Source organism: Onthophagus taurus, chromosome 1, assembly GCF_036711975.1.
Source record: "Onthophagus taurus isolate NC chromosome 1, IU_Otau_3.0, whole genome shotgun sequence".
Taxonomy (NCBI): domain Eukaryota; kingdom Metazoa; phylum Arthropoda; class Insecta; order Coleoptera; family Scarabaeidae; genus Onthophagus; species Onthophagus taurus.
Genome location: NC_091966.1, coordinates 1,875,697 through 1,890,294, shown reverse-complemented (window position 1 = coordinate 1,890,294; position 14,598 = coordinate 1,875,697). Strand labels below are relative to the sequence as shown.

Genomic DNA, 14,598 nt, shown 5'->3' with positions numbered 1-14,598 from the left:
AACCGATCAAACTAAAGTATCCAAGGAATGTTTTGTCAATAAGACATTTTCCAGTTTATTCATTTAGCCTCTCTTCGAATTCGAATCTTTAGTTGCTCCTAAAACACAACCAAGATGCAAGCGTCTGTGGTAACTTTCGAAAAACCACTTCAACATATAGGATTAGCCGATTGGAACGCGAAACAATGGGCTAGTCAGCAAACGAACGATACACGAAGAAATGATGCGTTTATGTTACGCCACCAAGCAAGACAACTTCGAAATGAAACCCGGATAAAAACCGATTGGGATACTTATCACAATAACGCGCGATTAGCGGATCGTATAACTGAAATGATACGATGGAAAGACACTTTACAAGCTTGTTTGAACTTGATTAATCGCGAAGTAAACGCTTTGAGGGAGGAAAAATTTTCAACTGAGAAAGAATTTGAAGCTTTAGGGATTCCTATAAGTATTGTATCGGAATGTATTTCAATGAGGGATTGTAGGCAAGGTGCTGAGCTTACTTATGATGATGGAGATACGGAATTAAAAAGGGTAAAAATTAATTTAATTATTTGATAAAATTGGGTTTGAATTAATTTATTTTTAAGGAACTCTGTGTCCTAGAAAATGTTAAAAAGCTTTTGATAGAACGTTGCCAATCAGCGTGGGAAAAAATAAATAGACTTGACGAAGTTAAATTTAAAGTCCAATTGGATATTAATGATAAACACGAATCAATTGAACTTGATAAGGACCAACTTACTCTAGATAAAAATTGTGCCAACATCAGTTATAAAACTGATCCTCTTCGAATTCCAAGCGCGTAAATAATTTCAAAAAATTAATATTAACTCATTTGCATCATGAGCTTAGATATGCGCGGATTTTTTTTGACCATTATCACCCAAACGCATGTATAATTAGAAGTAACGCTAGAACTATAAGCTAATACCTTGTTCAGAAACAAGTTTGAAGAATATACAACATTTTGTCGTGCGTCACTTAACCCGAATGTTTCTAGTTCTAAGTCTAGTGTTAGCTCTAAATGTAGTTCAATAAAAGTATATAACAACCTGGCACTGAATAACCACTAAATCTAGAACTAACACTAGTATTATCACTAGGGCACGGAACTTTTGTAACAAAACTATACGATTTCCCCCCTCTACTCGTTCTCAGCAGAAAATTTCATACAAAAGTTGTTCTAAATTAAATTCTAAAACGATTTTCTCAATTAAAAAAATATAAAAATATATATATAAAATTTTCTTTGACGTTATGTTCTTAATTATTGATCAAATCAAAAATTTTTATTAACAATATTTGTTTAAAATTACTTCAGGAACAGTGTTTGTTAATACCATTTTTTGTTAACTTGAAATTTTAATTTCCCTCTGAATAGTATGTAATCAAAATTAATTATCTCAATAATTATTGTTTTTATCAAAAAATGTTTTAAATAAAATTTGTTTCAATTTCGATTTTGAATCAATTATCTTAATAAAAAATTTTTACATCTCTATTAATTAAGCATCTAAGTATAATTATGTATACAAACGGAAAAATTATTATTTTGAGGTTATCTCCTTAATTATTGATTAAATCAAAAAAAATTGTTGACAAAGTTTGTTTAGAATTGTTTCGGGAACAATTTTTGTTAACACAATTTTTTTCTAACTTGAAATTTTAATTTCCCACTGAACAGTATGCTACAAAAATTAATATTTTTGAGGTTATATCCTTATTGTTGATTTAATCAAAAAAAGTTGTTAACAAAATTTGTTCAGAATTACTTCAGGAACAGTGTTTGTTAACACCATTTTTTGCTAACTTGAAATTTTAATTTCCCTCTGAATAGTATGCAATCAAAATTAATTATCTCAATAATTATTGTTTTTATCAAAAAATGTTTTAAATAAAATTTGTTTCAATTTCGATTTTGAATCAATTATCTTAATAAAAATTTTTTACATCTCTATTAATTAAGCATCTAAGGGTAATTTTGTATAAAAACGGAAAAATTATTATTTTGAGGTTATCTCCTTAATTATTGATAAATCAAAAAAAATTGTTGACAAAGTTTGTTTAGAATTGTTTCAGGAACAATTTTTGTTAACACAATTTTTTTCTAACTTGAATTTTTAATTTCCCACTGAACAGTATGCTACAAAAATTAATATTTTTGAGGTTATATCCTTATTGTTGATTTAATCAAAAAAAGTTGTTAACAAAATTTGTTCAGCATTACTTCAGGAACAGTGTTTGTTAACACCATTTTTTGCTAACTTGAAATTTTAATTTCCCTCTGAATAGTATGCAATCAAAATTAATTATCTCAATAATTATTGTTTTTATCAAAAAGTGTTTTAACTAAAATTTGTTTCAATTTCGATTTTGAATCAATTATCTTAATAAAAAAATTTTACATCTCTATTAATTAAGCATCTAAGTGTAATTATGTGTAAAAACAGAAAAATTATTATTTTGAGGTTATCTCCTTAATTATTGATTAAATCAAAAAGAATTGTTGACAAAGTTTGTTTAGAATTGTTTCAGGAACAATTTTTGTTAACACAATTTCTTTCTAACTTGAAATTTTAATTTCCCACTGAATAGTATGCTACAAAAATTAATATTTTTGAGGTTATATCCTTATTGTTGATTTAATCAAAAAAAGTTGTTAACAAAATTTGTTTAGAATTACTTCAGGAACAGTGTTTGTTAATACCATTTTTTGCTAACTTGAAATTTTAATTTCCCTCTGAATAGTATGCAATCAAAATTAATTATCTCAATAATTATTGTTTTTATCAAAAAATGTTTTAAATAAAATTTGTTTCAATTTCGATTTTGAATCAATTATCTTAATAAAAATTTTTTACATCTCTATTAATTAAGCATCTAAGTATAATTATGTATAAAAACGGAAAAATTATTATTTTGACGTTATCTCCTTAATTATTGATTAAATCAAAAAAAATTGTCGACAAAATTTGTTTAGAATTATTTCAGGAACAATTTTTGTTAACACAATTTTTTTCTAACTTGAAATTTTAATTTCCCACTGAATAGTATGCTACAAAAATTAATATTTTCGAAGTTATATCCTTATTGTTGATTTAATCAAAAAAAGTTGTTAACAAAATTTGTTCAGAATTACTTCAGGAACAGTGTTTGTTAATACCATTTTTTGCTAACTTGAAATTTTAATTTCCCTCTGAATAGTATGCTATCAAAATTAATTATCTCAATAATTATTGTTTTTATCAAAAAGTGTTTTAAATAAAATTTGTTTCAATTTCGATTTTGAATCAATTATCTTAATAACAAATTTTTACATCTCTATTAATTAAGCATCTAAGTATAATTATGTATAAAAACGGAAAAATTATTGTTTTGAGGTTATCTCCTTAATTATTGATTAAATCAAAAAAAATGTTGACAAAGTTTGTTTAGAATTGTTTCAGGAACAATTTTTGTTAACACAATTTCTTTCTAACTTGAAATTTTAATTTCCCACTGAATAGTATGCTACAAAAATTAATATTTTTGAGGTTATATCCTTATTGTTGATTTAATCAAAAAAAGTTGTTAACAAAATTTGTTTAGAATTACTTCAGGAACAGTGTTTGTTAATATAATTTTTTGCTAACTTGAAATTTTAATTTCCCTCTGAATAGTATGCTATCAAAAATTAATTATCTCAATAATTATTGTTTTTATCAATAAATGTTTTAAATAAAATTTGTTTCAATTTCGATTTTGAATCAATTATCTTAATAAAAAATTTTTACATCTCTATTAATTAAGCATCTAAGTATAATTATGTATAAAAACGGAAAAATTATTATTTTGAGGTTATCTCCTTAATTATTGATTAAATCAAAAAAAATTGTCGACAAAATTTGTTTAGAATTGTTTCAGGAACAATTTTTGTTAACACAATTTTTTTTAACTTGAAATTTTAATTTCCCACTGAACAGTATGCTACAAAAATTAATATTTTTGAGGTTATATCCTTATTGTTGATTTAATCAAAAAGAGTTGTTAATAAAATTTGTTTAGAATTACTTCAGGAACAGTGTTTGTTAATATAATTTTTTGCTAACTTGAAATTTTAATTTCCCTCTGAATAGTATGCAATCAAAATTAATTATCTCAATAATTATTGTTTTTATCAAAAAGTGTTTTAACTAAAATTTGTTTCAATTTCGATTTTGAATCAATTATCTTAATAAAAAAATTTTACATCTCTATTAATTAAGCATCTAAGTGTAATTATGTGTAAAAACAGAAAAATTATTATTTTGAGGTTATCTCCTTAATTATTGATTAAATCAAAAAGAATTGTTGACAAAGTTTGTTTAGAATTGTTTCAGGAACAATTTTTGTTAACACAATTTCTTTCTAACTTGAAATTTTAATTTCCCACTGAATAGTATGCTACAAAAATTAATATTTTTGAGGTTATATCCTTATTGTTGATTTAATCAAAAAAAGTTGTTAACAAAATTTGTTTAGAATTACTTCAGGAACAGTGTTTGTTAATACCATTTTTTGTTAACTTGAAATTTTAATTTCCCTCTGAATAGTATGCTATCAAAATTAATTATCTCAATAATTATTGTTTTTATCAAAAAATGTTTTAAATAAAATTTGTTTCAATTTCGATTTTGAATCAATTATCTTAATAAAAAATTTTTACATCTCTATTAATTAAGCATCTAAGTATAGTTATGTATAAAAGCAGAAAAATTATCATTTTGAGGTTATCTCCTTAATTATTGATTAAATCAAAAAAAAATGTTGACAAAGTTTGTTTAGAATTGTTTCGGGAACAATTTTTGTTAACACAATTTTTTTCTAACTTGAAATTTTAATTTCCCACTGAACAGTATGCTACAAAAATTAATATTTTTGAGGTTATATCCTTATTGTTGATTTAATCAAAAGAAGTTGTTAACAAAATTTGTTCAGAATTACTTCAGGAACAGTGTTTATTAATACCATTTTTTGCTAACTTGAAATTTTAATTTCCCTCTGAATAGTATGCTACCAAAATTAATTATCTCAATAATTATTGTTTTTATCAAAAAGTGTTTTAAATAAAATTTGTTTCAATTTCGATTTTGAATCAATTATCTTAATAAAAAAATTTTACATCTCTATTAATTAAGCATCTAAGTGTAATTATGTGTAAAAACAGAAAAATTATTATTTTGAGGTTATCTCCTTAATTATTGATTAAATCAAAAAAAAATGTTGACAAAGTTTGTTTAGAATTGTTTCAGGAACAATTTTTGTTAACACAATTTCTTTGTAACTTGAAATTTTAATTTCCCACTGAATAGTATGCTATCAAAATTAATTATCTCAATAATTATTGTTTTTAACAAAAAATGTTCTAAATAAAATTTGTTTCAATTTCGATTTTGAATCAATTATCTTAATAAAAAATTTTTACATCTCTATTAATTAAGCATCTAAGTATAATTATGTATAAAAACGGAAAAATTATTATTTTGAGGTTATCTCCTTAATTATTGATTAAATCAAAAAAAATTGTCGACAAAATTTGTTTAGAATTGTTTCAGGAACAATTTTTGTTAACACAATTTTTTTTAACTTAAAATTTTAATTTCCCACTGAACAGTATGCTACAAAAATTAATATTTTTGAGGTTATATCCTTATTGTTGATTTAATCAAAAAAAGTTGTTAACAAAATTTGTTCAGAATTACTTCAGGAACAGTGTTTGTTAATACCATTTTTTGCTAACTTGAAATTTTAATTTCCCTCTGAATAGTATGCAATCAAAATTAATTATCTCAATAATTATTGTTTTTATCAAAAAATGTTTTAAATAAAATTTGTTTCAATTTCGATTTTGAATCAATTATCTTAATAAAAAATTTTTACATCTCTATTAATTAAGCATCTAAGTATAATTATGTATAAAAGCGGAAAAATTATCATTTTGAGGTTATCTCCTTAATTATTGATTAAATCAAAAAGAAATATTGACAAAGTTTGTTTAGAATTATTTCAGGAACAATTTTTGTTAACACAATTTTTTCCTAACTTGAAATTTTAATTTCCCACTGAACAGTATGCTTCAAAAATTAATATTTTTGAGGTTATATCCTTATTGTTGATTTAATCAAAAAAAGTTGTTAACAAAATTTGTTTAGAATTACTTCAGGAACAGTGTTTGTTAATATAATTTTTTGCTAACTTGAAATCTTAATTTCCCTCTGAATAGTGTTATCAAAATTAATATTTTTGAGGTTATATCCTTATTGTTGATTTAATCAAAAAAAGTTGTTAACAAAATTTGTTCAGAATTACTTCAGGAACAGTGTTTGTTAATACCATTTTTTGCTAACTTGAAATTTTAATTTCCCTCTGAATAGTATGCAATCAAAATTAATTATCTGAATAATTATAGTTTTTATCAAAAATGTTTTAAATAAAATTTGTTTCAATTTCGATTTTGAATCAGTTATCTTAATAAAAAATTTTTATATCTCTATTAATTAAGCATCTAAGTATAATTATGTATAAAAACGGAAAAATTATTATTTTGAGGTTATCTCTTTAATTATTGATTAAATCAAAAAAAATTGTTGACAAAGTTTGTTTAAAATTGTTTCAGGAACAATTTTTGTTAACACAATTTCTTTCTAACTTGAAATTTTAATTTCCCACTGAATAGTATGCTACAAAAATTAATATTTTTGAGGTTATATCCTTATTGTTGATTTAATCAAAAAAAGTTGTTAACAAAATTTGTTCAGAATTACTTCAGAAACAGTGTTTGTTAATACCATTTTTTGCTAACTTGAAATTTTAATTTCCCTCTGAATAGTATGCAATCAAAATTAATTATCTCAATAATTATAGTTTTTATCAAAAAATGTTTTAAATAAAATTTGTTTCAATTTCGATTTTGAATCAGTTATCTTAATAAAAAATTTTTACATCTCTATTAATTAAGCATCTAAGTATAATTATGTATAAAAACGGAAAAATTATTATTTTGAGGTTATCTCTTTAATTATTGATTAAATCAAAAAAAATTGTCGACAAAATTTGTTTAGAATTGTTTCAGGAACAATTTTTGTTAACACAATTTTTTTTTAACTTGAAATTTTAATTTCCCACTGAACAGTATGCTATCAAAATTAATATTTTTGAGGTTATATCCTTATTGTTGATTTAATCAAAAAAAGTTGTTAACAAAATTTGTTCAGAATTACTTCAGGAACAGTGTTTGTTAATACCATTTTTTGCTAACTTGAAATTTTAATTTCCCTCTGAATAGTATGCTATCAAAATTAATTATCTCAATAATTATTGTTTTTATCAAAAAATGTTTTAAATAAAATTTGTTTCAATTTCGATTTTGAATCAATAATCTTAATAAAAAATTTTTACATCTCTATTAATTAAGCATCTAAGTGTAATTATGTGTAAAAACAGAAAAATTATTATTTTGAGGTTATCTCCTTAATTATTGATAAATCAAAAAAAATATTGACAAAGTTTGTTTAGAATTGTTTCAGGAACAATTTTTGTTAATACAATTTTTTTCTAACTTGAAATTTTAATTTCCCACTGAATAGTATGCTACAAAAATTACTATTTTTGAAGTTATATCCTTATTGTTGATTTAATCAAAAAAAGTTGTTAACAAAATTTGTTCAGAATTACTTCAGGAACAGTGTTTGTAAATACCATTTTTTGCTAACTTGAAATTTTAATTTCCCTCTGAATAGTATGCTATCAAAATTAATTATCTCAATAATTATTGTTTTTATCAAAAAATGTTTTAAATAAAATTTGTTTCAATTTCGATTTTGAATCAATTATCTTAATAAAAAATGTTTACATCTCTATTAATTAGGTATCTAAGTATAATTATGTATAAAAACGGAAAAATTATCATTTTGAGGTTATCTCCTTAATTATTGATTAAATCAAAAAAAAATGTTGACAAAGTTTGGTTAGAATTGTTTCAGGAACAATTTTTGTTAACACAATTTTTTTCTAACTTGAAATTTTAATTTCCCACTGAACAGTATGCTACAAAAATTAATAATTTTGAGGTTATATCCTTATTGTTGATTTAATCAAAAAAAGTTGTTAACAAATTTTGTTTAGAATTACTTCAGGAACAGTGTTTGTTAATACCATTTTTTGCTAACTTGAAATTTTAATTTCCCTCTGAATAGTATGCTATCAAAATTAATTATCTCAATAATTATTGTTTTTATCAAAAAATGTTTTAAATAAAATTTGTTTCAATTTCGATTTTGAATCAATTATCTTAATAAAAAATTTTTACATCTCTGTTAATTAAGCATCTAAGTATAATTATGTATACAAACAGAAAAATTATTATTTTGAGGTTATCTCCTTAATTATTGATTAAATCAAAAAAAATGTTGACAAAGTTTGTTTAGAATTGTTTCAGGAACAATTTTTGTTAACACAATTTTTTTCTAACTTGAAATTTTAATTTCCCACTGAATAGTATGCTACAATAATTAATATTTTTGAGGTTATATCCTTATTGTTGATTTAGTCAAAAAAAGTTGTTAACAAAATTTGTTCAGAATTACTTGAGGAACAGTGTTTGTTAATACCATTTTTTGCTAACTTGAAATTTTAATTTCCCTCTGAATAGTATGCAATCAAAATTAATTATCTCAACAATTATTATTTTTATCAAAAAATGTTTTAAATAAAATTTGTTTCAATTTCGATTTTGAATCAATTATCATAATAAAAAATTTTTACATCTCTATTAATTAAGCATCTAAGTGTAATTATGTGTAAAAACGGAAAAATTATTATTTTGAGGTTATCTCCTTAATTATTGATTAAATCAAAAAAAATTGTTGACAAAGTTTGTTTAGAATTGTTTCAGGAACAATTTTTGTTAACACAATTTCTTTCTAACTTGAAATTTTAATTTCCCACTGAATAGTATGCTACAAAAATTAATATTTTTGAGGTTATATCCTTATTGTTGATTTAATCAAAAAAAGTTGTTAACAAAATTTGTTCAGAATTACTTCAGAAACAGTGTTTGTTAATACCATTTTTTGCTAACTTGAAATTTTAATTTCCCTCTGAATAGTATGCAATCAAAATTAATTATCTCAATAATTATAGTTTTTATCAAAAAATGTTTTAAATAAAATTTGTGTCAATTTCGATTTTGAATCAGTTATCTTAATAAAAAATTTTTACATCTCTATTAATTAAGCATCTAAGTGTAATTATGTGTAAAAACGGAAGAATTATTATCTTGAGGTTATCTCCTTAATTATTGATTAAATCAAAAAAAATTGTTGACAAAGTTTGTTTAGAATTGTTTCAGGAACAATTTTTGTTAACACAATTTTTTTCTAACTTGAAATTTTAATTTCCCACTGAATAGTATGCTACAAAAATTAATATTTTCGAGGTTATATCCTTATTGTTGATTTAATCAAAAAAAGTTGTTAACAAAATTTGTTCAGAATTACTTCAGGAACAGTGTTTGTTAACACCATTTTTTGCTAACTTGAAATTTTAATTTCCCTCTGAATAGTATGCAATCAAAATTAATTATCTCAATAATTATTGTTTTTATCAAAAAGTGTTTTAACTAAAATTTGTTTCAATTTCGATTTTGAATCAATTATCTTAATAAAAAAATTTTACATCTCTATTAATTAAGCATCTAAGTGTAATTATGTGTAAAAACAGAAAAATTATTATTTTGAGGTTATCTCCTTAATTATTGATTAAATCAAAAAGAATTGTTGACAAAGTTTGTTTAGAATTGTTTCAGGAACAATTTTTGTTAACACAATTTCTTTCTAACTTGAAATTTTAATTTCCCACTGAATAGTATGCTACAAAAATTAATATTTTTGAGGTTATATCCTTATTGTTGATTTAATCAAAAAAAGTTGTTAACAAAATTTGTTTAGAATTACTTCAGGAACAGTGTTTGTTAATATAATTTTTTGCTAACTTGAAATTTTAATTTCCCTCTGAATAGTATGCTACCAAAATTAATTATCTCAATAATTATTGTTTTTATCAAAAAATGTTTTAAATAAAATTTGTTTCAATTTCGATTTTGAATCAATTATCTCAATAACATTTTTTTACATCTCTATTAATTAAGCATCTAAGTATAATTATGTATAAAAACGGAAAAATTATTATTTTGAGGTTATCTCCTTAATTATTGATTAAATCAAAAAAAATTGTTGACAAAGTTTGTTTAGAATTGTTTCAGAAACAATTTTTGTTAACACCATTTTTTTCTAACTTGAAATTTTAATTTCCCACTGAACAGTATGCTGTTCTTTTAATCAAGATTTTCTCAGCGGACGCCGCTGAGAACGAGTGGAGGGGGGAAATCGTATCGTTTTGTTACAAAAATTCCGTGCCCTGTTTATCACCAGAACTAACACTAGAACTAGAAACATTCTGGTTTAGCCGTGCGTCTCTTAAGACGGCTAAACCCGAATGTTTCTGGTTCTCGGTCTAGTGTTAGTTCTACTGTTAGTTCTCCCGCTTTTTCCTTCTTCTATATTCATCTCAACTTTGTCAAGAAGTTTCTTATTTTGATGTGTCTGGTTTCGTTTCCGCTGTATAAGTCATAATGAGCTTTATTATTGTTTTGTATATTCTTGTTATCACTTGATTGAGATATCCTGCTATTTTATTTGCTCTGATTACCCATTTCCGAAATTCTTTTGCATGATGCAAATGGATATAATAAATCAATACAAATACAAACAATTAACATTTTAGATCAATTCCTTACGAAACCTGGTTAGAACATTCAAAATACACAAAACTCCTCGCAGATAAAGAATTAGAAGACACATGCAAATTAAGAGAAGCATTATTCGTAATAAGAGAAAAAGCTCGAAACGATATAAGAGCCCAAAGAGATTACGTCGATTTCATACTGAGAAAACGAATTTATGAAATTCAAAGAGCACGAAACGAATTGGAATGGCAACAATTGAAAATGCGAGAAGAAATGGAAAAAGTGGGAAAAGAAATTCAAAGTTTAGAGGAAGCTCTCAATAACAAAGATGATGCGAGAAAGCTCGCCGAAACGCGTCTTGAAAATAGGACTTACCGACCTGGATTTGAATTGGCTCGAGATGAAGCGGAAATTGGGTTAAAAGATGAAGTTACGCAGTTGACGCAAACCCAACAGGATATTGCCAACAAACTAAATTGCGCCAAAGCGACTTATAACGCTTTGGAAGATCAACAAGTTCTTATTGATGAAGATTTGGAAAATAAGTGTCAAGCTTTAATGACGGATATTCGTTGTTTAGATTTGAGAAGTCGTTTGAAATCTTTCGATGAATCCACGGGTAGCACGGAGACCGATCGAAACATACAGTTAACCAAAATGGAAAAGGAAATTCCTCCAACGTAAAAATCTAAAGATTTTTTATAAATTTTTTTGGAAGGTAGTAAAATGTATTAGAATGATTTGTGAATGTGAAAATAAATTAAATGTCTGAGTTTAAATTTGTTGATTATTAATTGTATCATCCAAAAATAGTAAAAAATAAAATTATGATTTAACATTTGTAAGTTTTCGCATAACCTGGTAATCTCTAGAAACTTTGGAAAATGGTCATATTCATGCCTTTGAGAGTTGTTGTAATACTAGATATTCTTAATAATCCTTGGATATCAATGAAAATTCTTATATATGCATATAAATATTCTAAGACATCTTTGAAATCCCTAGAAATTAGTAAAAGCTTTGGGTTGTCTTTGAAAATTCTGGGGAATCGTACTAAAACCACTGTATATCACTTAAAAATCCACTGAACTTTGTAAAATGGCTGTATACTTGTCTCTAAGAATCTTTTGAATCCTAGATATTCTTATCTCTAAGTATGCATCGCAATTATTATAACATCCCTAGAAATCCATTTAAATCATTAATTTGTTCGAAGTTTCGGGTTGTCGGTTGAAAAATGCCTATTTAGTTATCTCCGAGAATCTTTAAAATCCTAGATGTTCTAAGTAATTCCTAAATATTCTTCGCAATCATTATAGCATCCCCAGAAATCCATCGAAATCGTTAAATTGTTCTAAATTTCGGGTTGTTTCTGAACTTTTTTGGAAATCGTTACAATATCCCTAGATATAAATAGAAAATGCCTGTATACATGTCTCTGAATATTTAAGATAATCTTTATAAAAATCAAACGATATTGTTAAAGATATTCAGAAATTCCAAAACATCTTTAAAAACAGATAGGATACTCTTGCAAAAGTTTCTATATCCCTAAAAATGGTTAGACGCTTGGGTTGTCTTTGAAAATTCTTGGAAATCGCTATAAAATCACTGGATACATTTAAGAATCTTTAGAAAATCATCTGAGAGTTTAGAAATCTGTTGAAACTTTGAAAAATGCCTATTTAGTTATCTCCGAGAATCTTTAAAATCCTAGATGTTCTTAGTAATTCCTAAGTATTCTTCGCAATCATTATAGCATCCCCAGAAATCCATCGAAATCGTTAAATTGTTCTAAATTTCGGGTTGTTTCTGAACTTTTTTGGAAATTGTTACAATATCCCTAAATATAAATAGAAAATGCCTGTATACATGTCTCTGAATATTTAAGATAATCTTTATAAAAATCAAACGATATTGTTAAAGATATTCAGAAATTCCAAAACATCTTTAAAAACAGATAGGATACTCTTGCAAATGTTTCTATATCCCTAAAAATGGTTAGACGCTTGGGTTTTCTTTGAAAATTCTTGGAAATCGCTATAAAATCACTGGATACATTTAAGAATCTTTAGAAAATCATCTGAGAGTTTAGAAATCTGTTGAAACTTTGAAAAATGCCTATTTAGTTATCTCCGAGAATCTTTAAAATCCTAGATGTTCTTAGTAATTGATAAGTATTCTTCGCAATCATTATAGCATCCCCAGAAATCCATCGAAATCGTTAAATTGTTCTAAATTTCGGGTTGTGTCTGAACTTTTTTGGAAATCGTTACAATATCCCTAGATATAAATAGAAAATGCCTGTATACATGTCTCTGAATATTTAAGATAATCTTTATAAAAATCAAACGATATTGTTAAAGATATTCAGAAATTCCAAAACATCTTTAAAAACAGATAGGATACTCTTGCAAATGTTTCTATATCCCTAAAAATGGTTAGACGCTTGGGTTTTCTTTGAAAATTCTTGGAAATCGCTATAAAATCACTAGATACATTTAAAAATCTTTAGAAAATCATCTGAGAGTTTAGAAATCTGTTGAAACTTTGAAAAATGCCTATTTAGTTATCTCCGACAATCTTTAAAATCCTAGATGTTCTTAGTAATTCCTAAATATTCTTCGCAATCATTATAGCATCCCCAGAAATCCATCGAAATCGTTAAATTGTTCTAAATTTCGGGTTGTGTCTGAACTTTTTTGGAAATCGTTACAATATCCCTAGATATAAATAGAAAATGCTTGTATACATGTCTCTGATAGTCGTTGTAATCCTAGATTTTCTTAGTAATCTCTAAATATTTAACATAATCCTTATAAAAATCAGACGATATTTTTAAAGATATTCAGAAATTCCAAGACATCTTTGAAAACAGATGGGATACTCTTGCAAATGTTTCTATATTCCCACAAATTGTTAGAAGCTTGGATACATTTAGAAATCTTTAGAAAATCATCTGAGAGCTTAGAAATCTGTTGAAACTTTGAAAATGCCTACTCTTATAAATGCCGAATCTTTAAAATCCTAGATGTTCTTAGTAATTCCTAAATATTCATCGCAATCATTATAACTTTCTTAGAAATCCATGGAAAACATAAATTTGTTCGAAGTTTTAGGTTGTCTTCAAACTTTCTTGGAAATCTTTACAACAACCCTAAAAATATGTTGGAACTTTGGAAAATGACTACTTCTACTTACTACTTCTCTGAAAAAAAGATTCCGAAATCCAAGACATCTTTGAAAATCAATGGGATATCCTTGGAAATGTTTTTAAATCCCTAGAAATTGTTAGAATGTTTGGGTTGTCTTTGAAAATTCTTGGAAATCGTTACAAGATCACTTACTTTTTCGAGATGTATCGAGTGTGTAGCTGATCTTCAAATAAAATGTCTGTGCCGCAAGCGACCTTGACTACATATTTCTTTCACGAAACAGTGAAATTTTATCGTTAATGAACTCGATTTCTAATAGTTGAGGTTGCTTACGGCCGAAGCTATATTCGACTCCACCAAACTTAAATCTGGCTTGAGCTGCAGACCATACATTTTTGGTAACTGGTTTTATAAGCGATTATGTATCTAATACTTAGTATCTTCAAGATATAAAGTGTACATGATCTCCAAATAACAAGACGAAATAATAATACTCCCATCTGAAAATGTTAATGGTGAAGTTAGTGACGAGGATTCGTTTATAAAGAATGAAGATACCCTAAACAATTCGCCAGGTACTCAGTTACCGAGAAAAGTAGTAATAGCAACATTACACATTAGGGACATGACTAAATGAAACTCGATTTTTCAATCATTTCTAGATGATTTCAA

The 14,598-nt window shown here is 25.1% G+C and overlaps 1 protein-coding gene across 1 annotated transcript; it reads left to right on the top strand.

The window, feature by feature from the left end:
• Positions 1-28: 28 nt before the first annotated feature.
• LOC111414737 (tektin-2) lies at positions 29-11,550 on the top strand. The gene is made up of 3 exons (XM_023046173.2): positions 29-540; positions 597-811; positions 10,810-11,550. The coding sequence occupies exons 1-3, from the start codon at positions 115-117 to the stop codon at positions 11,453-11,455; spliced, it is 1,287 nt and encodes a 428-aa protein (XP_022901941.1). The 5' UTR covers positions 29-114; the 3' UTR covers positions 11,456-11,550.
• The last annotated feature ends 3,048 nt before the right edge of the window (positions 11,551-14,598 follow it).